The 24,095-nt window shown below is 41.1% G+C and overlaps 1 protein-coding gene across 6 annotated transcripts in view; it reads right to left on the reverse strand.

The window, feature by feature from the left end:
• Nucleotides 1-24,095, reverse strand: part of AUTS2 (activator of transcription and developmental regulator AUTS2) — an 806,450-nt gene that overhangs the window by 15,743 nt on the left and 766,612 nt on the right. For 2 of the 6 annotated variants that reach the window (XM_030027824.2, XM_030027829.2), the window contains 7 exons: nucleotides 12,313-12,790; nucleotides 10,454-10,707; nucleotides 9,249-9,490; nucleotides 8,761-8,805; nucleotides 4,568-4,663; nucleotides 3,179-3,250; nucleotides 1,396-1,425 (listed from right to left, as the gene is read on the reverse strand). In XM_030027824.2, coding sequence (XP_029883684.1) covers nucleotides 1,396-1,425; nucleotides 3,179-3,250; nucleotides 4,568-4,663; nucleotides 8,761-8,805; nucleotides 9,249-9,490; nucleotides 10,454-10,707; nucleotides 12,313-12,790 — 1,217 coding nt within the window. The remainder of the gene's footprint in view (nucleotides 1-1,395; nucleotides 1,426-3,178; nucleotides 3,251-4,567; nucleotides 4,664-8,760; nucleotides 8,806-9,248; nucleotides 9,491-10,453; nucleotides 10,708-12,312; nucleotides 12,791-24,095) is intronic. The other 4 variants (XM_030027825.2, XM_030027826.2, XM_030027827.2 and 1 more) reach the window with 4 other exon arrangements.

The raw sequence follows: 24,095 nt of genomic DNA on the forward strand, positions 1-24,095 counted from the left end.
AGAAGTTTATCTGGATATCCAGGAATGCCCCTGGTCACTCTCCTCTTCAAATAAACTCATGCTTGGGTTTTACGCACTTTTGTAATCTTCTGATGCTACTGGCTGAGAATGCAGCTTGTGTTGCTGAAATCAATGAAACTGTCTTCCAGTTAGCAGCTGCTCTGCATAGCTGGATTGCTTTACAACTGTACATTGAGTTCATTTCTGGAAGTGCAGCTATTCTAAGACTAGCCTTTCCATCAAAACATGAAAATGAAAGCTCTTTAAAAGATCACTGTTTTTCAAAATGAATCTGACTCCCACATGTAATTTCTGGTCTGTACCTTCAAAACTGTGGTGCATAAATATACTGAAAAAATTGGAGGTCAGTCAATTCACACTGTTTGGGAAGGCTCTTTGCATCCTTCCTGCCACAATGCTTTTAAGTCATGGGGAGGAGAGAGGGAGGAAAGAACCAGAGTGCTATTTGGGTTTTCTTGTTGATTTTGTACTCCATTTCCAATACACCTGGAAATTTTGTCTGAAAAAGACTCATTCAGGATATACTTTCTCCAATTTTGTTATTTAGAGGTCTGTAGTTAACTACACATCTAATGATTCCTGCAGATTTAAAAATAATCACAGGAATTCAAGAAGGTCCTCAAGCTGCTGGTAATTTAAATGTTCCACAAACTATGGCATATGGTCTGCCTTCTATTTCTCGGTGTGTAACAACCAACAATTGAAAACACAGAAAAATAAAACCCATCACATACACATACTCCCCTAAACTCAAGCCTTTTGCTTATTCACAGCAACTGGCTGTGCTAGTGATTTAGTAAGTTCACTTGGTTGGTTCGATCAAAATCTAGACCTTCTTGAACATGTTGAAAAATTAACAAAAAACCCTCTTTTGGATCACTAAAAGACTGGATCTTTTGATCCTTATTTCTAAAATATTTTGTGTTTGAAGTGGATTGTCTCTACACTTGACAATAAGATACTTCGGTAGGAGGGTACCATACTGAATAACACTGAAAACACACGGTAAATAATGAAAAGCAAAATCCTTCAGTCTGCAGTGAAATGACAGGGGATCACTGCCAGGGTAGGTCTCTAGGATTTGGCTCAGGAAACCTGCTAAGCCAGCACGATAGAAGGATTATCAATATTTAACCTCTAGTATTCGTGCTAGGGGGCTGCATGAGAAGAACAGAAAACTTCCAACTTTGAAACTGTGTATTTTCCTTGAGTGACCACAAGATGCACACGAAGAAGGACTGACCATGCTGCTCAGCAAACACGGTGTAAAATACCCAAGATGAAACATGGCATTGCTTTATAATTAGTCTGCTGCTTTAACCCGGTGGGGACTGAGACAAGCCTGACAAACTGTATCACAAGAAGATTTCTTACCCTCAACATGGGCCTGAACGGATCTGTCAACTGTGAAGAAGAAATGACAGCTTGGTTACATGCCTGTCACTCAAACAATTGCTCTAATTAACAAATTTGTATTGCTTCATTAAGAGATGAAATTAAAATGTTATAATTTTACTTTCAAATGAAGCCCTTTCGGATAATAATTAGTCCTTAGCCTCCGTATTCGAGCTGGTCTTCCTCCCCCCACGGCTGCTGTACCTAAGTGTTGACAAGCAACTAAACAAGCCTCACACAGAGTGCTCTGTCCTCTGGCATCATCATTAATTTGTTGATTTAATGCTACAAAAATGGCTGGTTAACTACTCTGAAGAAAAACACAGATCTATCCTTTGGGCAAACTTCTGTTCTCATCTTTCAAAGCTGCTCAGCTCATGAGAAGATTGGATAGTTGACAGGGCCCCTTCTTCCCAGGCTTGATCCCACGAATTGAGTTGGAACGGGATGGAATGGTGTTTCAGACGTGCCCCTGCAAACCAGTGACTGTGTCTGTTCAATGGCTATGGTATGAAATGTCTGGTATGGACTTGAACGTTCAAATAGCCATTACTGACTGACTGCTTGCCTGATGTGTTCTCTGTCATAAATGGGCTTTGCCTTAAGTATTTTTCACGCCGGAACAGATGTGGGTAAACAAAGGCTGTATAAAAAAACAATTTTCTCATTATTATTTTTTTGTGTGGCCTGTTTTTTTGGGGTAGGTTATTTTCTTATTCTCCTTTTTTGCTCATATTTCATCAATTAATGCTGGAAAATAAATTCAATTTATTGGGTATTTCTTACTTGTTTTGGATTTTCTTTTTTGAAATGCAATACTGAAGGAGATTTATAGGTGTAAGAGGTACTTTGTAGATGCAGTGATGGCACAATACATCATCTTGAAATACTTGAAACTACACTACAAGTTGAAAGGGAGCATAAAGCTAAATGACTTATTGATAGGAGGCTCTAGTTATTTTTTCAATTAGATAAACAGAAACAAAAAACCGTGGTTCCTTTCAGTATAAAGCTCAACTACAGCACCAATTCAGAGCAAACCAAAGTACCGGAACTTGGCATAACCCAAAGAAAACAGCTCTGCTGTACTTAAAAGTTCAGCCATACCACAACACCGATTTTTAAGGAGAGCTCCCTGTTGCTTTTGTCAGAGAGTTCTGCTAAAAATATGACTGCATGATGTTCCTCGTTGCAAACAATGTATATTAATTCAAACATGCAAACAACACATGGGCATTCGCAAAGAACAGAAAAAGGCTAAGAGACAAAGTGCTGAGACAATAAATGCTGTTCACATACGCTAGAACTCAAAAATCCAGAGGCACCAAGGAATCAATACAGTGCATCTGTATTTCACTCATGCGATCAATGATACAGTAACCAAGGGAATAACTGTCATTGCCCACATTAAAAACAATTACAGAGTATAAACATAAATCTTGAAGAGGTTTGTACATTTCTACCTTGAATTGGACTTTTATGCCTTTACCCCCGGGCTTGTGGGGATGCCTGCTGACAGCAAGGGAAGAGCTCTTCCTTTGCATAGTATCTATGCGCTTTTGCGAATGATGAGCAGAAGCAAGGATTGGGATTTAAATTGCTCTCGTACAACTTCTCTAGTTCTCATTGACTTAAAACAGTTCAGACTAAGCTTTAGTTTTAGGATGTTAATTGGGACATATTGAAGACGGTAGCTCTAGCATTGAAGGTTTTCAGGGGGGAATAAGCTTTACTTGAGAAAAATACAACATTTTCTACAGACCCGTGGATCTTTCTGTAGAAGGGTATGTGGGACAGTTCCAGGTCTGGCTGCAACATCAATAGGATTGGAAGTCTAGAAATACCACAAGGAAAGACAGCATTATTGAGTAACACAACACATAAAAGCAACAGAAAGTGAAAAATAATACTTCTTTATCATTAACTTTGCCTAAGCAATGAAGATAAACTTTTTAAAGAGGAAAGGATAACCATTATAATCCACTTAGTAATGTACGTATTATCATCTCAATTTTCAGACTGTCATTGTCCACCAACTTCCCATTACTTTAATGCAAAACACGTGAGGGAACAGTGACTGTTTACACTGGAAAATCTTTCCACTATCGAAAACCTGATTAGCGACATATTTATGATACGGCATCTAAAGCAGTATTTGGAGGACCAAGCTTGTGCTCTGCTGCTTATCAGCAATGCACTGGAACTGGCTAAAACTGCTAACCTGACTGTCAACGCACAAAGCATCAGTAATCTGTTTAGTCACTGTACAAGGATCTGAACTCCATCCACAATGAACTGTTACCATACAGATATCAGTAAAAAGCAACATCCAGCTGAAAAAGATTAAAGCTCTTCCCATGGTTTGAATGTAAATATTCAGCAAATATAACAAAATGCAGCTTTGTGTGTGTGGGGGAAAATCAAACAAAAAACATTTAGACAGAGCTTCTTCCTACATTAAAATGAAGAAAAAAAGAAATCAGCTACAGTATAACTAACAATTAAGTAACAGACTTGTTAACAGTCTGATTACCATACTTACGAAGAATTCCACTAATGAACTGCAATTTACATATTCAGTCATTACAGTGGATGGGCCAATTTAAGAAAGGTGTCTTCTCTGCAGAAATTTCAGTCCTGATTTCAGTCTTTAGTTGCAAAGACTACAGACTACAGAATATGATTTCCTCCCACTTATAAATCAAGCGTGACTTCATGAAAACAAAAGAAAAAAATGCCCAAACTCATCACATTTATCTATCCTAGCTATCACAAATGAGAGGAGAACTAAATCAGTGTATTGCATTGTGGTGGAGCTGTGAGATAATTATGGAAATGAGTAAACAATAATGATCATGGTTTCTTAAAATCTTGATTATTACATGACCTTACATTAATGCATACTACCTGAGAACTAATTATACTGCTTCTAAAGTTAACTATGCCATTATATAGAATTTTTTTTAAAAATGCATGTAAATATATCTGAACCTAATGAGAAATAACTTCTTTGTAGTAAATTTGGAAAAAGCCAACTGTCCTCTGTGGAATCAGGCTGTAACTCAGATCTTAATTGCTCCAGAATCTGAAGCACATGCTAACCCTAAACCTAACCTCACTCACACCACCAGTGTACTGGAGTATTTCTTACCTTGGGTTGAAATGCTCCTTGTAGCGAGCCAAAGGGGCCAGTTGGAGGAATCATAGGAGGAATACCTGATACAGCTGGAGGATAGGAGTGAAACAGCTGTAACAAAAAGATAGAACAACATAAATACAAGCGCATGTCAAAATGAAGACAGGAAGTTGAACAAGACAGAGAAAGCATTCCTGCATAATATTAGGGAAATGGTACATGGAGAAAACTGAGAAGCATTGAAGAAGTGATCTTGTTGCAACAATGTTAGTTAAAGCAGTCAATGAAATGTTCACAAATGTCATGACGTTTAGAGCTTAAAAGCAGTTCCGAAATCATAAAGCAACAAACTGTCCCCTGGATTAGGCCATCACAGCGTAAAAGAGACTTTTTTTTTTTTTTCCCCAACTATTAATTTTTTAATTGGATAGACATTTTAAATGGTTTCAGTTTGCAAACCATTTCAAGAGAAAAGGCAGAATACTGAGCCAAATAAGACTCAGAAAACTACTGTTAAAGGGGAAAAAAACCCCATATGAGTTCCAGGATAATGTATCCTTAAAACTCTATTAGCACGTTAGGATTTTAATAGTATCTGTAGGAAATGAGGAAAATATGCACAATTCTTACTTCATTAGCCTGTCTGAGAGGATATCCTGCCACATCTAATATTAGCAGAGAGGCAATCTGATTTGTTCAAAATTATTATTTAAACAAAACACTGAGGCACAATCCCCCCATCCCCCCAAATTTAGGGTAGTGTTCTTATAAAGACAGACTACTAAGCATAAAAATGTGCACATCTCCACTGACCTCACTGATCCCAAAGTACCTGTTCTAAGAGAATTTAGGGGGGAAAAAAAAAAAAAGTGGTTCTGTACTAATGCAGACAAACACATGGGAAACAAGCAAGTAAACTGTAACATCCAAATCTTATCTTGTCTCTGTGGTCCGGCTGTGAATCTTTTACTCATGCTGTAACACAGATAACTCGCCCAATTCCACAGAAAATGCTGAGATTACACACAAAATTGCTTTCTGGTAGGAGTCGGAGGTTCAAAGCATCACACTCCAAATATGTTCTCGCTGTGAAACCTCAATCAAGATCTAATGGGGCATGGCTGCTAACTCCGCTGGTATTGCCACCCAAAAACCTGAAGGGGTTATCTGGCTGATACAAATTCACCTCTGAACACAGCTGATCAAAAATCAATCTACTGTATGCTACTTTTAAGATCAAAATAAATGAGTTAATGGCCAATCGAACAGAAGCAGGACTGGGCAAAGTAAAAGACTGGACACGCAGAGTGGGCAAACACTGAGAAAATCACATCCCAGAGTAAATCAGTATTGCAAGGTTTTGATGAATTTGTCTATGCCATGTTTAGGCATATGTATGTGCTTTTCTTAATCGGTTTTCCTTCCACTAGTTTATCTTGCAAGGTCATTTATTTGTCTTATATTTACTGAAAGCTGAGAAAATATTTCAGTATTGTAGAGGTAGCAAAAGATTTTCTCAGTTTAAAAGCATCGTACCAAGTCCCCTTTCATAACATGTTTCTTTTGTTGTTTTTAATTCTATTTAATTTGGACCTGCTTCATTCAATGATGCAGAAAGCATTTGTAGATTAGTTGATACTGAACTGTAGGCATTTGAGAAATCATTAAGAGACACATGTCCTCATTTACAATAACTTTTAATGACTAAAATGTGTTTTAAATCCTCCAGTGTCTTCTGCATTTAATTCTGTGTGTAATGGACTAATTCCAAACGATGAAAAGAGACGTAATACTTAATATTCTGTTGGCTATGACTAATAATAAGGAATGCTTTCCTTAGAATTTTGTAACAACTGGTAAGTTAATTAAATGTGACCCTTCCTCAAGGTCAGAAGTATTAATAAAATGTAAATATTGTATATCCACGATCTCTTTGTATCAGTTAAATTCCTCCAGTTTTCACAATACATCTTTCACAGTCAGTGCTTCCTTCTTCTTCCTCTCTTTTGAGCAACATTTTCCTCTTCTAGCTTTCTTCAGGGAACAATGTAGTACCCACAGCTTTCCTGGGGCCAGGTGCAATGTAACACTAAACTAGACTCAGCATTAACTGTAGGTAAAAGTAATGCCTCACTGTGCTACGGTAAGCTCCCCCCACCCCCATCACAGAAATGATTGTAAAATCAAAGGTGCCAAGAAAGAAAACTGTTTTAAATTTCTGCATGAGCTTCTATGAGAGCTGTGTTCTCTATTCTAAAGCAGATTGATTTTAACTCTCCAACAGACCTTGTCCTCCTGCAAAGTTCATTTACAAGCTTTACAACCATTGCCAGCTTTTTTTAAGATGTCTGAATTCTTGGTGTGGATCTGTAGTGGAAACTCTTGTCACCAGGAAAAGGTCTATGGAAGTGCCACAGTTTCACAATATTTCTACTAAGAGGAAAAGCCCTATCAGGTATTCACTTACGCCAGCAAAAGTATGCTTTTTGATACTGCAGCTGCTCAGGCAACTGAAGCAAGCAGTTCCTCTGTTACCTAGATAATCTATAGTCATAGTAGAAGAGATTACTGAAATACCCTAGCTAGTATGGCCTTGCTGTAGTTCAAGAAAGACTGCTAATCCAATGTAATTTGTCACCATCACCTTGATCTTCTGGTATTAGCCTGCTAAATATCCAACAGATGCAACAGTGGTTATTTTGCAACTCCTTCACAAGGACAAACCTTTCCTGAAGGAAGGGCAGGGGAGGCATAGTGGACCAGACCTCAGCTGGCAGAGCTCTGCCACGTTCAATAGCATGGCTCCTTGGCTAACAGAGACCAACGTGAAGCCTTTCCTTACTTTAAAGGGGGTAATACCATGACCTTTACAATCCAGGTAACTGCCAGATTTATAAGAGAGTATGTCACTGAATTTGAAAAGCATATACAGTTGGAGACTTTTGCAATGTTTCCTATATTATTACATGTCGACTTCTGTGCTTTGTCTAAAATTCATTTACCTATTTCCCAGTTCCGTGTTCTTGCTTGAATCAACTTGCCACATTGATGATGATATATCTTTTGAATCCATGTAAAGCTCAGCAAATAAGAGTGCAATTTTGCAAACGATGCAAACAAGCAGCATTACCCTTTGGAGTAAAAGTGATTACCACAGGCTTAAATGTTTGCCTAATACTCCTAGAGCTCTGATCCTGCAAACACACTCATACAGTTAAAGTTACTCAAATGACATGTCAGAAATAATAGGACTATTCACAGGTACTACAGGCATGAGTTGTTAGCAGGAACTGTGTTTAATCGGTACAGCAGAAAGCATCACACTAACATCTTAACCAGTTTTTTTTGCCCAGTTCCACTTCTAAGCAAAACACACACATAAAGCCAAGTGCTTTGCAAATTTCTGAGTGCTGATGCAGTACTCCTTCTCTCATCAAAATATCACTATTGGATTTAGAAATTCTTGTCATATTCAACCAGATACCTGCCTCTGCCAATATGATGAAGGAATGCAACCCATATTTCAGCAGCAAATGAATCAGTAGATTCAAACCCTTAAGAGCAGAAGCTTCACAATTAACTGGAATATTAACAATCAGTTCATCTCAATAAATAACATTTTTGGTAGCTCTTGGATAAACACATCTAGTCATAGCTGGATTCATGTTGCTGTCATCAAACAGAGCTTTCAAAACATAACAAGCCCAGTGGATCAGATGTGCCTTTGAAATCTGAAGAATAAGACAAGTTTTCAGATTTTATAAACTAAAATATGATCTATTAGGAAAACTATTAGATTATCTGTCCCTGAAGGATTTGTATGATAGTTTGTCATTTCATTTCAAGTTTCTTAGGAAAAATATCAGTCTAAGGGTTTGTGGCACAACTGAAACACAGTGATGAAATTACTGCTCTCTCCTGCTTCATGTAACAGTCAGCTCTTCTGTCTCATCTTTTTCACATCAAACCTGTCTTCAAATGGTGTATGAGCAAGAGATCTTTTGATTGGAAAAGCTGATACTGCATCTTTATCAGAAACAAGCACCATGAATGCAAGCCTTCAAAAGCCAAAGCAACCAAGAACGATAATGGTAAATCCTGGAGTGATGATTAGGGAGAGATTCGACATTGTGCCACTGATTGAGTGGTGATCCCAACCCACCACAGAAAAGCAGTTAAGTCAGTTTTAAACAGAGTAATAAACTCACACTGTGACGGTAGAAGGGGTCAACTTTTGTAGGGTATTTGTCAAACTGCAAAGGGATCAAAGCACAAACTAGTTACTTTATATTTCCTTGCTTTAGTTCTGTTGGTAAGAAGACTACTTCTCTATTATTTGGCAACCAACAGAGAGGAAGAAATATGCAGAAAATTAGTTTCCAATGAAACTTCAGTATTTTTCTTTCTTCAAGGTAAACCAAGGTCTTTACGAGACAGGAAAATGGAGGAAGCACCAGAGTGCACCACTCCAAGCACTGGGAAGTCCCACTTACGAGCGCCTCTTCAGCCAGCAGCCTGGTCCCTCAGCCCCTGCGCTGCCACCTGAACCTATTGCACATGTGACAATCGTCAGGAAGGGACAGCCCTTCCTCTCCTACCCAACCACACCTGGGCAGCAAAGTACTCCTTCCCCACAACCTGGGAAATTCTTAAATTTTTGTAATAAAGAATAGAGTTGTGCTCTACTTATCCTCACATTTCTGCCTGGGGTACGCACCATGGGCGGTGCTGGCGTTGGCATGATGGCAGTGGGTGGGATGGCGTGAGGGAAAGGCGTGAAGGTGTGCTGGTGTGTGTGTTGGTGTGTGTGCTGGTGCTGGTGCTGGTGCTGGTGGAACTCGGTCCTCAGGTATGGCGGCGGGCCGAGGGAGGCCCCGCGATCTGCACTCTGCGAGGCCAAAAATCGCGTGTTTAGTTCCTGACGGAGAAGATCTTGTTCTGAAAGACAAACGGCAAAACAACCCCCAGTGAGCTCACGGGCTTTTCCAGACCTTGTGCCACTTACGTTTTGTGGTGGTAGCAACGCTGTATTTAAAACTTCCTGGTGGTAAATCACAACACTATACAGGGTAAGAAAGCTCCCTCAGATCTTCCCCAAAGGCCTCAGAGACAGACATAAGTCTCCCTTTCCCCTCTCTCACCAAGCCTGTCTTCACTACCGCATTCCTCTGAGCATTAACCTGAGGGTTCTCCCTGAATTTGTATGGACATGGACATAGTCCTAAATAGGTGAGGAGGTACAGGTAAGCTGGAGTGAGAGTAAACATCAAGTGGCTGCTGCTAACATGAGTACTCTGCTGCATGGACACAAAATGATGTTACTCAAATGCTGAAAATCCTCCATTTTCTTCCCCCAGTTCCCTCTCAGCAACCCAGGAAGAACAGACACTTCACAACTCCCCACAGTCCAAGTCTAAAAGAGCACCATTCTCTCCACTGATAAAAATCTCTGCATCTCCACCCTGTCTCCCCAAACCCTTGCACGTATACGAGCTCAGGACCGCTGTGTGCACAGCCACTGGAGACCTTCCCTCTAGCCAGGGAAGCAAGGCTGAGCACAGACCACAGCTGCAGCAAAGACATTTGCTCAGGGGGGTCCCATATTCTGTGTGGGCACATTACGAACTCTAGTGTGTTTTTACCATGGGGAGAAAAAAATAGACATGGAAAAAGCACGGCCTTCCAAAAATATTCATTCCCAGGGCAGAAGAAATGTCATTGGCTATCTCTAGGTGTTTTTGGCTTTGATATCACTCCAAATCGTTCAGCAATGAGTACAGCCTCTACCCAACCAACAGCTCCCATTGAATGGACCAAAAGGAATTATTCTGACTAAAACTGGAGAATCAGCTTCCCACACTGCGCTAGACATGCTCAGGTCATGATCCATCTGTCTCTTACCTGAGTAAGTACTACCAGCTGGGTGTCCTGGAACCTGCAGTGTCCCTGACGTCAATGGAGGTGGAGGAGGCAAAGCCGTAGGAGGGGCAAACATATTGGGGTGATGTGGGTGTGCGGGGGGCTGGAGGGTGGGCGTGAAGGTATGCAGCGGGCTGTGGCTGGGTAAAGAGAGGGGGAATGGTGAGGCTGAGGGGTGGTGAGATATGTGTGGAGGAGGGGCCTGAGTCTTGGCAGGAGTGCTGCTTCTGCTGCTGCTGTTAATGAAAAGAAAAGCAATTAAGTGTTGCATGGAAAAGAGAAAAGCTCCAAATGTACACATACACAACCCCACCAACCTATGTGTGGCCCACGTTAAACACATTACTAATCTAAGTTATACATTATAAATGCAAGTTACTATTCTACTTTTCTAGCAATACTACGGTGATACTCCTTTCTCCAACCATCTGCTGTACCTTTTCCAGTATCTTTTACTTCCTGTGGTCTCTCCACACCAAAACCCAAGACATATTCTCCCTTTCTCTAAGAGGCTGATATTCTGTCCTCCAACAACACAGGAATGACACACAAAGGAGTAAGCAACCCTGTGCGTTCGTTACTTAATTATCAGGTCCTTTCTACATGACTGCTTCCGACTTCTGTTTTCAGGCAAATGAACCTCAAAATCAGTGATCACTGCATTAATAAAAGTTTAGGGTTTTTTTGCTATGACTTAGTAAGACGAAAGACTGCAGAAAATGTGGAACGAAGCTGAGAAGGCAACAATGGATATATGCTTATTGTACAGTTAATGCCTCTCTCTAAGCCCACAATATAAAGAAAGAAGATGAGTCAGCAAAATAAATATTTGTGATTACATTGGTTGCAATTTTTCAGGTTTCGTTTCCTTCTAATGAGTATTTAAAATATATTCATGTAATGCTTAATTCTACTTGTCATTATTTCAAGTAATGACATGCTTCTGTTGCAGTGATTTTTAAAGACAAGCAATACCAACTTGGTTAAAAATAAATCAAGGTCTTAAACACCTCCCAGTCTTTAGTCAAACCCTGAAGCAACCATAATGATGGTTCACCAGGTCTTGAAGGATACCATCTGCCTGCTGGAAGCTCAGATTTGGTGAAGATGACCTAGTACTGACAGCATTACCTTAGAGTAGGGGAAACCTGAGGTCCCTGACTCACAGAGACGTCATGGGTTCCTGTGAACATGTTGTTTAATCTCTCTGTTCATCTTTGTTATCCCCCTATAAAAGGCAGAGTTTTATCTCACTGTGGCCAGGTGAAGAGAAAAACATTGAAGACTGCAAGGTGTCAGCAGTGCAGGAAAAAATTAAGCCTTAAAGTCACGGGGGCAAGACTGTTTGTGCTAGGCTGTCAGCAGGGCCAACAGCAGCTCTATCATTCTTCTTGCTCTAGGGCTTGTCAGTAGCTGGAGAAATCAGAAGATGTTTACAGGGACGGGAGGGTAAAAGAAGTTAGCCTTCAGAGAGCAGCCCAACCTGCAAGAATTGGGATTTTCTTCCCCTGGTCCGTATTGCATAAAATCCCCTCCAAAAACCCAAGTATACAGTGACAGGCAGGAAAAGTAAAAGCAAATTAATGAAGTGCTTGAGAATACGTAGCATTTATGGGAACACTAGATCAGAAATAAAGCGATCCTGGCTCATTTCAGGGAAGGAATTACGGTTAAATGCACAAAGTCCCCTTTATTCCCCAGTGATGGGACGGGACGTGCTGCCACTTCTCTCCTTTAGCTAATTCATTTCCACTTCCTCCAGGCACGGAAAAGCATCGCCACCAGGCACCAAGTCCGCAGAGACACGGGGCTTCAGCGCGCACGCGTTTCTGTTCGCCTACCTTAAGCTGTTGAGGCTTAAACTGCTGCTGTTATAGGCAGAGAGTGGCTGCGAGAGGCTCTGAGAGGCCGGATGGGGCTGCACCGGAGGGAGGTTTGGATGGGCCGGCTGCACCGGCGACTGCGGCCGGGGCGGGTGCTGGACGGGCGGCTGCGGCGCAGGCGGGCGGGCGGCTTCTTCTGGGGCTGGTGGCAGCTGGGCGGCTTGCGGCGGGGGCGGCTGGGCAGGGGCCTCCGGCCGCGGGGCGAGCGCAGGGCTGGGGCAGGGTGCCTCAGGCTGCGGCTCCAACTGGGGCTGGGCCAAAGGCTGTGTCACCTGAGGACAAGGGTCTTTAGGCACCACAGGCTCAAGTATGGGGTCTTTACTGCTGTCCTGGCTCTTCTCTTGACTCCTTTCTAATCCTGATATTTTCGGGACAGCTGGGCCCCTAGCACCAGGGTCGTCATTTTCAGCTAGCGTACTGACTCCTAACTCTTTATCTGCAACAACAAAAGAAAGAGATAGAACAGTTAAGTGCGTGACGAAATGGGCAAAACCAAACTAACTGCTGTGCCGGAGTTGCGCTCCGGGCAGTTACGTTTTGTTCTCATCAAGGACTGTGCCAATGTGAAACCAAATCAAATCCAAAGTCATTTCCAGCAGCATCCCTAACCCTCAAGTCCTTCTCCTAATACTTCTTCTCCTATTTTGTCGTAAGGAGAGAGTTTCTGGTTGCCTTCATTAATGTATAAAAAAGCAAGCACACAAAAGTTGAACTGAGTGCAGTGGTTCAAGTGCTCTAAGAATCCTGAGTCAGACCTCCCCAAAAATCCCCACCTCTGCCTTAGGGAAAATATCACAAGGGGTTGTGCTTTGCTTTGGTCTGTCTCTGTAGCACAATATACATTGGGTCCTCCATACTTGCCCCCTGGGTCTTGTCTCCTAGGGATTCATTTCCCAACTTTCCCATGCAACTGTGCTAGCATTTCATCAATTTGTAAGAAAAATTAGATTTGCACAATAATTGCGTAAGTCTGAGATTTGGGGCCATAAAACAGTGCTGATAAATTTGTGAGTGTAGGCAATATAATCTGTACGCATATTTGGCAAAATCAGTCCCTAAATGATCACATAAAACCCACTTAAACTATCTACTGAATCACGTAAGCACAAATTGCTGCAGTGCGAAGGGGAGAGCTCTGCAAGAAGCCAGGCTCCACTGCGTTCTCTGCTTGGAGAACTGGTTGTTTTCTAGGCACGTCCCTTTATCCCTAATTACTATTATATGTTTACTACAACATCTCTATTATCTGGGCTGCCAGATGAACAGAAAAAAAAGGTTAAGGGAAATAACGTATTTTTGCCTCCATTTTTCTTTCGGTGACATTCATTTTTGACATTACTTTTCAGAAGAATGGCCCAAGAAGTCAAGAAGGCAACGTGATTAGTCCTGAATATGTTTTCTTTAAAGGCATGAGAGTTGGAAAACACACTCTGCATGTGAGTGTGTGCATCTGCCTCTCATCTTCTTTCTCTGATAACTCTCCTCAAAATAAACCACCTGATAGAGAGACCCTGTTTAGTGCTACTATTTTCTATTATTGTTACTCGATCATCACTCCCTCACTGACCCACTGAGGGAACAAATGCAATGTGAGCTCTGTGCCTCATTACATGAGATTTAAACCTTACAACCCATATTAGTAGGAACCCAAGGTTTTTTGGTTTGGCTGGTCATGGAATGACTTGGTTTTGTTTTCCAACTCTTTGATAATAATGGATATTATTATAATTTTAACATTTGCTACAGTGGAGTTCTGCTCACTGGGGCTCTACAGCGATTTCCCAGTTGAATCACTCCCCACACCTTCTGCCAATGAGTATTTGATGCATGGCACTCCTTTGAACAAATCTGCGGGAAGACTGGAAAAGGCAATGCCTGCAGCCAGGCAGGCAGGGGGAATTAGGAGCACCATTTAGGGCAGTATCGCACAGCAACTCTGAACAGTTGGACTTGCACTTTTAGCAATTACAGAAACAAAGTGTAAGGGAAACACACAAGATTTGAAGGGGTTTGGGACAAGTTTATAATTAAAAAAGTATCCAGTGTTCTAAATAATCTTAGGACAGGAAACCTTTACTCATTCTTCTGCTAATTTTAAGGGGTAAAATGAATAAATGCATAAGAAAATAATATACGTTCAGAGAAAATTGTTGACAGCTACATTGTTCAAACCCTGAAGTAAAGGAGTGCAACTAAAGATGATGGGGAGTGTACTCTGCCAGTCCATAGCCCGGGCACACGCGTGTTTGCCAGCCTTCACATCACTACAGCTGCCAGAGACAGCCTGGCAGAAATGTGTCAAAAAGATATCACCATTTGGGTTTAATTTCATGCAGAGTTAAAAAAAAACCATGTCAGGCCCCCTATTACTAAGTGTTTTACAGGCCCTGTGCAATGGTGAGCAGCCTGGTAAAGCAGAGTTCAGATTGTTTTAATAGTTTGTGGACAGGAGATGGGGAAAAAACCTTTTTGGGGCAAAAGGGAGGTAAAGAGGAGAAGAAAGAGAGAGAAAGAGGGGGGGAAAAGTAAACAGACTTATTTGATAACGATGTACTTTAATCACTTCTGGAGTATGCCATCTGTAACAGGCACAGAGGCTCCTCTACGAATTTGGATCAGAACACTGGGGGCAATAGTGGGACTCCAGAGGAATAAAAATAATTACTCTGCTGTATGCCCAAAGTCTATCTCATTGCAATTAAATGTGAGGTTCTAAATAAAGGAAACTCTGTTTGCATTAATTCTTTGGATCAATCCTGTTTGATCAAACATTATAAGTTAGACAGAGCGTGATCGCCACATGTGTTAAGGCAGGTCCCCAGGGACGAAAGAAATGAGCAACAGTTTGTTCAGGAATAGGTGGATCTATGTTCCTAGTCCTTACAGGTGTAAGAGTTACGAGATCTATCTCTTTTTTTTGACAGAAAGGCTTAATAATTAGGGCTTTGAGGGCTTAGCCTTGCCATTAGAAATTCCCTACAAGATGAATACAGTAGGTGGTCTGAAAATCCTGCAGAGGTGATACTTCCAAATCTATGGGGAACACCTTGCACTCAGTGCATTCATTACATCTTTTCATTTGATATTTTTAGTGTCTCTCGTGTGTGTAACATTTATTCAGCACAGCTCTCTGCTGGGGAGTTTGTTCCTCACGCTGTTGCTCCTCCGCCCCTGGAGAAAAGGGCTATGAATCCTAGTGTCTCCTGGGTATTTTTTGCTGCTGCTTACATCTTCATTACACAGCCCCTTCAGTACCATTCCTGTTAGTTCACAGCTCAGAAGATGCTGTATTTAGTAAGATAATGTTATTCCAAATGTAAAACACTGAACGTGCGCACAGTTTCTCCCTCCCTCCGTCTTGCACCATTGCACCTACGCTATACCCCAAAACGCTATCAGATGTCCAGGAGTCTCTCTAACCCCAGTATGCCTGGTACATGCATCCCTGCATGACTGATAATTATCATACATAAAACAGAAAAAATTCTTCATCCCACAGTATCTATTTAGGGAGTTGAAATCCCACATCAGTGATGAACGCTACCAATTTTATGTTTCATAAGGAGGGCTCAAGTCTCCATCAACAGTACTTCAAGGTCATACATACAAGATTACTCTTTTTCTACCAGCACATCTTTGCACATCACATTATTTCTGGATGTTGACTGACTAGCTCAGTGTAAAAACTAAGGGGAAAAAAATCCTTCGTGTCACTATGACACAGACAAGCCAACTACACAACTTTCTGAGTTTGTTTATACATCATAGGAATTCATCTGCATCCAATAGCTAAAGAAGCAAGCAAGCTAACTTTATTTGATGGCAGTGTCCATACTCTATTTTGGATAAAGTGAAATTACTGCATCGGTATTCAGAAGAGCAGTAACTGTGATGTAACTTCTGTGCTGACACAGGCTTCCCTTTTTCCACTGGGTTGATATTGCATCCAGCAGCAGTCAGTCTTTTTACCGAAAAACGAATAAAGCCATAATTCGATGCTCTCTGAGGACTGAGGAGAAATTTTGGCTAAGCTTGTCCCACACAGACAGGACATGCAATTTCCATTATCTTCCTTTCCTGTCTTTGCCCTTTGATGTGTCTTAAATCTCAAATTCCTCTATTTTTCACTTAACATACACAATCTGGGGATCTCTCAAGATGCAGGACTCTCAGTCCCCTCCAAGTAACACAAGTGCTGTTAGCAGTTTGCTGTGTCTACGTGATTATTACTTGGTTGGCTCAATAACACCAGAGGAGCAGACAAGGCCACACTGGGAAGACCTGAAAGTAAACCAAATGACTGCATGTGAACTAGAGAGACTCTGCAGCTGTGAGTTTACATTATATTTTATACACATTCTATGAACATACACATATACACATGCACTCCCATGTGTCTGTATACATGTATGTTACGTGTAATACATATGCATTTATATTTATACCCATATCTGTTATATGTATACACATCGTTAACAGAGAAATACACAGTGCATGCAAACACTTCCATTAAAAGACATGGATTTTTATAATGAACACAGGTTATATGCAGCGTTCTGCTGAAATGCCGTTGCCTCTCTTCCTAATGTGCAAACCAGTAAAATTTGACCTAAACTCTCTGTTCTGGCTCCTTTGTACCATTTGGGTGATCCAAAAGAGCTAGAGGATGGCCAGAGATGGCCAGTTGAGAACATCACAGCCACAAGACGAAGCCCAACTGTTCTTCTGCTGACAAAACGGCCCTGTTGAAATTCGCCAAATTTGAAATTCCCAGAGATTCACCAATAATGAACGCTCTAATTTTGCCTGGTCAAGTGTTGTTTGCAGATAGGTTCACTGTGTTTGGTTGCACCAAAGACCACAGAGGATGCTAAGTGCCAGCACAGGGCATTTCATCACGAGAGCTGGGGCACCACCAACCTGGCCAGGTCCCGAGTGGCAGCCAAGGACATATGAACTGGGCATCTCTGACCTGACCCGATGGTACTTGGGGAATGAAATCTCCTTAGACAACGTCCTGCATGATGCTGTCAACTTACAGTGGCCAAACCTGTTTTCTAAACACAAAATCATCCAATTTTTCCATGTCCAGGTCTGGAACAACTCAGTTTCATTCAGAAATCAGACTGTATCATATCCTGTCACTCCTTCTGTCCACATTAGGATTCAGCCTCTCTGCATCTGGCCTGTGAGTATTCAGGCATCTTAGGAGAGCAATTCAGAATCAACACTGAATTTTCCATTCTCTTGAGGGTTTAGATTAAGCTCAAAGTCCTTATTGCACAAGTAGGAAAATTATAGGAGTTTTCAGTGTTTTGCAGCATTATCTTTGGGATTGAGCATTCAGCCTACCAAGGAAATATTTTATAGCATTAACTTAAAAATAGCATTCATTTTCTTTTACTACTTTGATAAGTTAAACTCTTCTCTTGACAATATTACCTCTGCCTAACTAAAATTTTCTGCCAACTTCTTAATGCAAGATAAAAAATTAGATTTTTCAAAAAATATAAAAACTATTTTCTTCAGTTTTAACATGGATAAGTAGGCAGTTGGTGCAAACTGTCACAACCAATACAAACCGTCAGAACTTCTCTGAAGTCAACGGAATGCAGAAAACGTATACACTGCTGACCACCGGCCCTCGGAGGTATACTTCAAAAAGCATTTTACAAGGCTTGAAATAATTAATCAGATTTAAGACCTGATTGTACATTTCATATTGATTAGACATTGCTCAATGAAACATTTGGATAAATAAAGGCAGATGACAGAAACTATTACTGCAAAGGATGGAGGAGGTTGTTGGGTACACCAGCCAACATGTATCATAAAGGCCCCAGAGCAATTCATCTGTTGTACTGGATACACATAATTTGCTAAAAACAATTTTTCATTTTTAGCACACAGTCATCTTTCATCCTAATTTCCAAGGACACTAACAAAGTATTTGATTATGCAAATTAAAAACATGCGTTCAAAAGCATGGTTACTAGCAGCTCTGTCATCTGCTGATACCAATTATTCCACAGTAAGCAGGTATTTAGTACAACTGAATAGCAAGACTTGTGACACACTTTGTACTTAATTATAAAACAGAGAAGAAAATCATTCAGGACAAAAGATTTTGCTACCTCCTGTTAAAAATGTTTATCTTCTGCGTTGAAATGGATTTAATTGTCAACAATAAAGCTGCAGATCAATGAAAAGAAGCACTTAGTGGAATTGCACAAGATGTTGACAATTCTTCAGTCATTGAGCTGCTTCTGGCCTTGATTTGAGAATGCAGAGTCCTCCAATATTTCACATGAAACAATTTATTTCATCCAGCTGTTAAACAGAACATACGCCATAAATGTAACTCCTATATCCTGTACACTGTGAGTATAATATTGAAAGCACTTGATGTTTGATTTTTTTTTTTTTTTTAAAAAGTGCCTCTTTACTTAGTAAAAAGGAATGGGATATAGCTTTCTAGAGGAAAGTGAAATACAGAACATCCAAACACCGCTCTCTCCCAGAAATCATCGCATTTTACTTAATAGGAAATAGATGCATGCAATTGTAACATCCTAACAGACCCTAGGAGAAAGCAACACCATGATAGCTCAATCCTGCTTCAATGCGCACACATACACACACACGCACAGCCAAAGGTTTATTTCCAATAGGGAAAATCTCTTGGCTTCGTAACCTTTCCAGTTTGGAAGCAATAAATTACATCATTAACTATGCAACTCTGAAGTATTCAATAGCCAGCTACCAGCACCAGAGTGCTTATTGAAGTGGTCTTTTCTCAAACAGGCTGGCAAACTTCCCACGGGGGAAGTAACGCTGACAAAGTCATTGGGGGATATTCTTGAATAATAACAGATTTGAGCACAAAGAGCTTTAGCTTCCTGTTTCAATTTTGCATTTTAATTAAAGAAATCCAGGTCTTGTAGTCACCGTATTTGTAAAGCACACCTAGTTTCAAAGAAACATAGACAACGCCTTATTAAACCAGGCCGGAGGTCCATGCTTCCCACCACTGACTGCAGCCAGCACAAGATTTTTCCAAAACAAGTATAAAAACCTTGCAGCCAGCGTACATAAAACAACCTGTCCAAGCCATGAGACCTCACGCTGATCTCTGGTCAAAGATTGGCTTATTCCCAAAAGCCTGAGATTTTCTTCCAAGATTTTCTAGAACTGTGATAACAACCATGGGCTTGTTATGTACATAAATCTCAAGTCCTTTCTGAGCATTTGCAAGTTCTTGCCCACAGCAGTAAATTTCTTAGCATGTCATATGAAAATGTTCCTTCCACAAGGTCTTCATTCTCACCTTTTGATTCCACTTGGTTCTTGCGAGTCTGTGAGAAAAAGACTTTACAAACCATCAATATCACCTATTCCTTTACAAAATTAAGTTTCTTCCCCTTCTACCTCCTTTATAAGATTTTCAACTCCTATCTTCCCAGTCTTTCTTCCTACGAGACTTTTTCCACATGCCTGATCACTCCTTGTTATTTTTTCTGCTACCCAGTTGCACCTCTTATGCTTCTGCAACACTTTCTTTAGGAAGCGGCTGACCCACACTGCAGAGCCCTCAGCAGCTGGACCACTCATTTATACCAAAGCATTTTCATCCTCACCGTATTATTCACTACCCGATTCCTCACTCACATCGCAGGTAGCTGTTCCCAGCCTGCAGCTGCAGACATGAGTGAAGGTCTGCATTAAACCATCGCTAGTAACACCCAGCTTCTTGCCTTGACTTGCCCCAGCTACTTCAGAGCCCTGCGAGGTCTATAGGCACCTGCATGTTTTGGTTTCACGTGCATTGCTCTGAGTTTGTCTAAACTGACTCTCAGTCCCTCTTCTCTCAGCCTGATGACGTTTCTCTATGGTTTCTAACAGCTCTCTCCAGCTCCAGCTAGCACAGGTACCCTGCGATCATGTGTAACTGCTGCTATTTGCTCTCCTGTCTTTCACATCGACCAACTCAGGACAGAGGACTCGAGACTTCAGCTGCCCTTAATCCAATGCCATGTTGCAAACAGATCATGATGAAAATAACCCAACTCTCTGCTTTCCTTTCCTCAGCTACATTTTGCTGGTAACAGTCCTTTGCTTCTTGGTTTGTAACAACTGAGCTTCCACAGTAGCCTTTTCTTCAGGATCTTCTCAAAGGCCTTTTGCAAGCCTGGATAAATTATCATAATTTGAATGTTTGCTACTTTGACACCTAAAAGGCATTAAACCAGCTCAGTGAGACAACATTCCTCTCTCAAAATCTTCCTTGACTGAATTTCCTACCGCACCCTTCCAAGCGCTCTTCAAGCACATGTTTAGTCACTCTGTTTATAAAAGGCAAGCTGGTGGTGTGTGCGTCTCCTTTGCTGGTGCTGGGAAAACAGGATGGGCTGCTGGTCCTTATCCCCAAACCAGTCCCCAGGCCACACAACCTGACAAGCTTAGCTCCAGCACACATGCAAAGGGAGTGGAGCGAAAACTGCTGTGAGCAGAGACGAAACACCTGGAGACTCAGGCCAAGATGCAACACCGAAGCCCTCCACCTCTCAGAAAGGAGTGGGCGCTTGCAAAGGTCTGTCCAGTCCAACGTCACTTTGGTTTGGCTTCAGAAAAAAGCTTTCCCCTCTACCCTTTTGGCTATTACACAAATACTCTGTGACCCACCCAGTGGGCAGAGCAGAAGCATGGTGAGAGCGTTTCAAACCTGCCAAGAGTAAAGGAGGTGGCAGTACAAGATACTAATCAATTAAAGAAAGAAAACACAGCAAGGCTTGATAATTTTCTCCAGTTATCAATAGGGACTGGATAACCTCAGCACAAGGTTAACCCCATCACAGGGTGAGGGAAGAAAAATATACTGGGTTTATCCATCACCCCCCCTTCCTTACTATTGATTTGCCTTGGCCAGGTAGCTGCAATATTCCCTCAAATGCTCATGACATCTGCTCATCCCGCTCGTATGTGACAGGATTACTTGAATGAGCTTGAACAAAACCAGCGTTCAAAAGCAGCTTGAAAAGTATCACCTTATGAACACTGATCGAATTTAGCATGACAGCTCAGTTTAATATATGAAGGACAAAAAAGATCTGTGTGATATGTTTATACAGAAAAAGAACACATTTATTCCCCCTGAGAGGTGTCATACCCATAACTCACCAGACACATACCACTGGTTCCTTTGTGAATTTTTTCTTTAGAGCCAACAATTTTCTATTCTGTTTTTCAAGGCATGATGTCCATATAAGCAGAGAGCTTAAGAACTCCAGTGCTTCTCTTGCTAACACTAAGATGAAACTCAGCATGACCATGACAATAAGCACTTTTAATTACAACTACTTTAGCTCATTAGAGTCTACAGGAGAACTTTGCTGAGCTTACACATCGCTACTCCACCGATCAGTGTTGCTTTACAGTATTCTCACACATGGCACTATTTTGTTCCTGTTTCCAATGCTGCAGAGAAAAAGATGGACATTATCCAACTGTCTGCTCTAACATAGTATTGTTTAGGAAGAACTCTTCTGGTCTGGGTCATATCGATAAATGTAGAAACGAGATTTCAGTGTTCCTGGTCAACAAAGGGTCTCATTAAATGTGTCAATTATATGTGTCTAGTAACGCCCATCTCTTTTTAAATTGTCTGAATTTCTTTTACTGGGCTAAAACACATCCCAAGAATTTGTTTAATTTTTAAAGGGGGAAAAATAGGGGCAAAATTACTGAATAGGTTTAAATATACAGCTGTACCATAACTGAAGATCTACCACTCCATTTTTGTTTCATTGCTTTGACACCATAGTAACCAAAAGCTTTTCTTTGTATGTAAACATGACTCTGGATACCAAATTCCTCCTGTGCGGGACAGTGGTAGAGGACTTAAAAGACTTTATAGAAATTAAAATAGGAAAGAATATGAAATTGAGAAAAAGGCATGATCATGTCAACGACTCTTCGGCATGTTCCAGTCTTGTTCTTACATCATTCTATAGCATTTTATAAACAGGAATGTGATATTCTATTAAAGCCTGTATGATAATTAAAAAATTGAAGTCTCTAGCTTCTTATTACAGCCATTCATAAGGGAGCATCACTATCTCCTGTAGAATTCAATGAAGGTAATGTGGGCCTTTTCTGGTCCAAAGATCTCCTGATGTCTTCTCTACCTCAGTAAGAAGCCCTACATAATTACTCTGAAACGTTTGCTTTGCCATCTTGTTTTCGTGACCATGGCTCTCCCAGCCTGCTCTTCACATCTATTCAACATTGACTAGTTTGTTCCAATTACTTGAACTAAACGGACACCAGTCGGACTGCAGCCCTCCCCAGTCACCAAACCTACAAAAACAAATGAAATGAAATCTGACTATTTGCCTAAGTCAAATTAATTTCCAGACACGGAGGTGGGGAGATGATGGGAGCCTGTCAGGTCTCAGAGAGATGCTGATTTGTGCCTGTCAATCTGTATCAATGTTAATCGCAATCAGAAAGGCTGTGCTGCTGACCAGCTCTGGTTTCACAGATGTCAGGACAGTTGGTGGTTCCTGGTAGAGAAAATTTTGGTACAGCAAAGGGTCATTTATATCCTAATTGCTCCATACAATGTCGCATGTTTTACTCAAAACAGCTGGACTACTCTCACTACATTTACCTATGACATGAGGGGTTTTCTTCCTTATAAATACATACAGAAGGACTCTGCGAAACAGGATTTTTGATAGGATTACTGACTTATCGAGCATGGTGCCTGCCCTCCAGCAGACCTGGAGCAATAACGTGTTGCAACACATCAAGCCAACTGGGCATCTCTATGGCATCAGGAAAGTCTTTTCCTTAACCCCTCTGGATGACCAGCTTACAACGTGGAACAAAGGTCTCGCAGTGCTCATCATCGCAGGGATATCACTTGTACCACTGTATCTTTTTGCTAGAAGATTAACTAAAATTTCAGAGAACACTAGCCATGGTAGTTTGTAGAAAATGGAATTTGGGATGCTACCTTTTTTTACTACCAACTTGAAAGCAAAATCCAAGCTAAGGTACAAAGTCAGAGTGAAGCACTTGTGAACTACCTGTTCACTACTGAGGTACATGTTGTCTTCAAGGAAGCTCTAACTGAAGTGTTTCTTCCCAGAGATTTAGATTATCTCTGCACTGTCCATACAGATCACTAAAAAGACACTGAATTGGTGTGAAAGGGCCTTCGCACATCAGAAGCAGCAGTGCTCACCTTTACTGTATGCTCACTGATGGACCTGTCCTTAATGAAAACAGCGGAACAGCACATCAATGGTGTTTTCTTTATGATAGAGAACCTGTCTGAGAAGCAGCCACATGAACACATCCTAAAACACACCAGCATGAATGAACACTGGCTTTTAGCAGACATAAGCACCCCCAGCTTAACGTCAGCTCAGCACCTCACTCAAAAATCTAAATAAATACCCTCAGTCCCACAATAAATGGTGAGCAATGAAGACCAGATTAAAGCCAAATCTGCCACACACATACTTCCACTGGAACTATGATATGGTTAATTAGCTGGTAGAATACAAGACTGACACAATAGTGTCCTACATGAAGAAAAGACACCAACATTGGGGTACAAAGTCTGAAGCTTAAGACAACTCTGACTGCTGCAGGGTACTTTTGCAGTCCAAAACACAGGGATTTTCTATACAAACCGAAATTGTTAGCCTGTGCATGCTTCAAAATACCATTTG

The sequence above is a fragment of the Aquila chrysaetos genome, chromosome 10 (genome assembly GCF_900496995.4).
Source record: "Aquila chrysaetos chrysaetos chromosome 10, bAquChr1.4, whole genome shotgun sequence".
Taxonomy (NCBI): Eukaryota; Metazoa; Chordata; class Aves; order Accipitriformes; family Accipitridae; genus Aquila; species Aquila chrysaetos.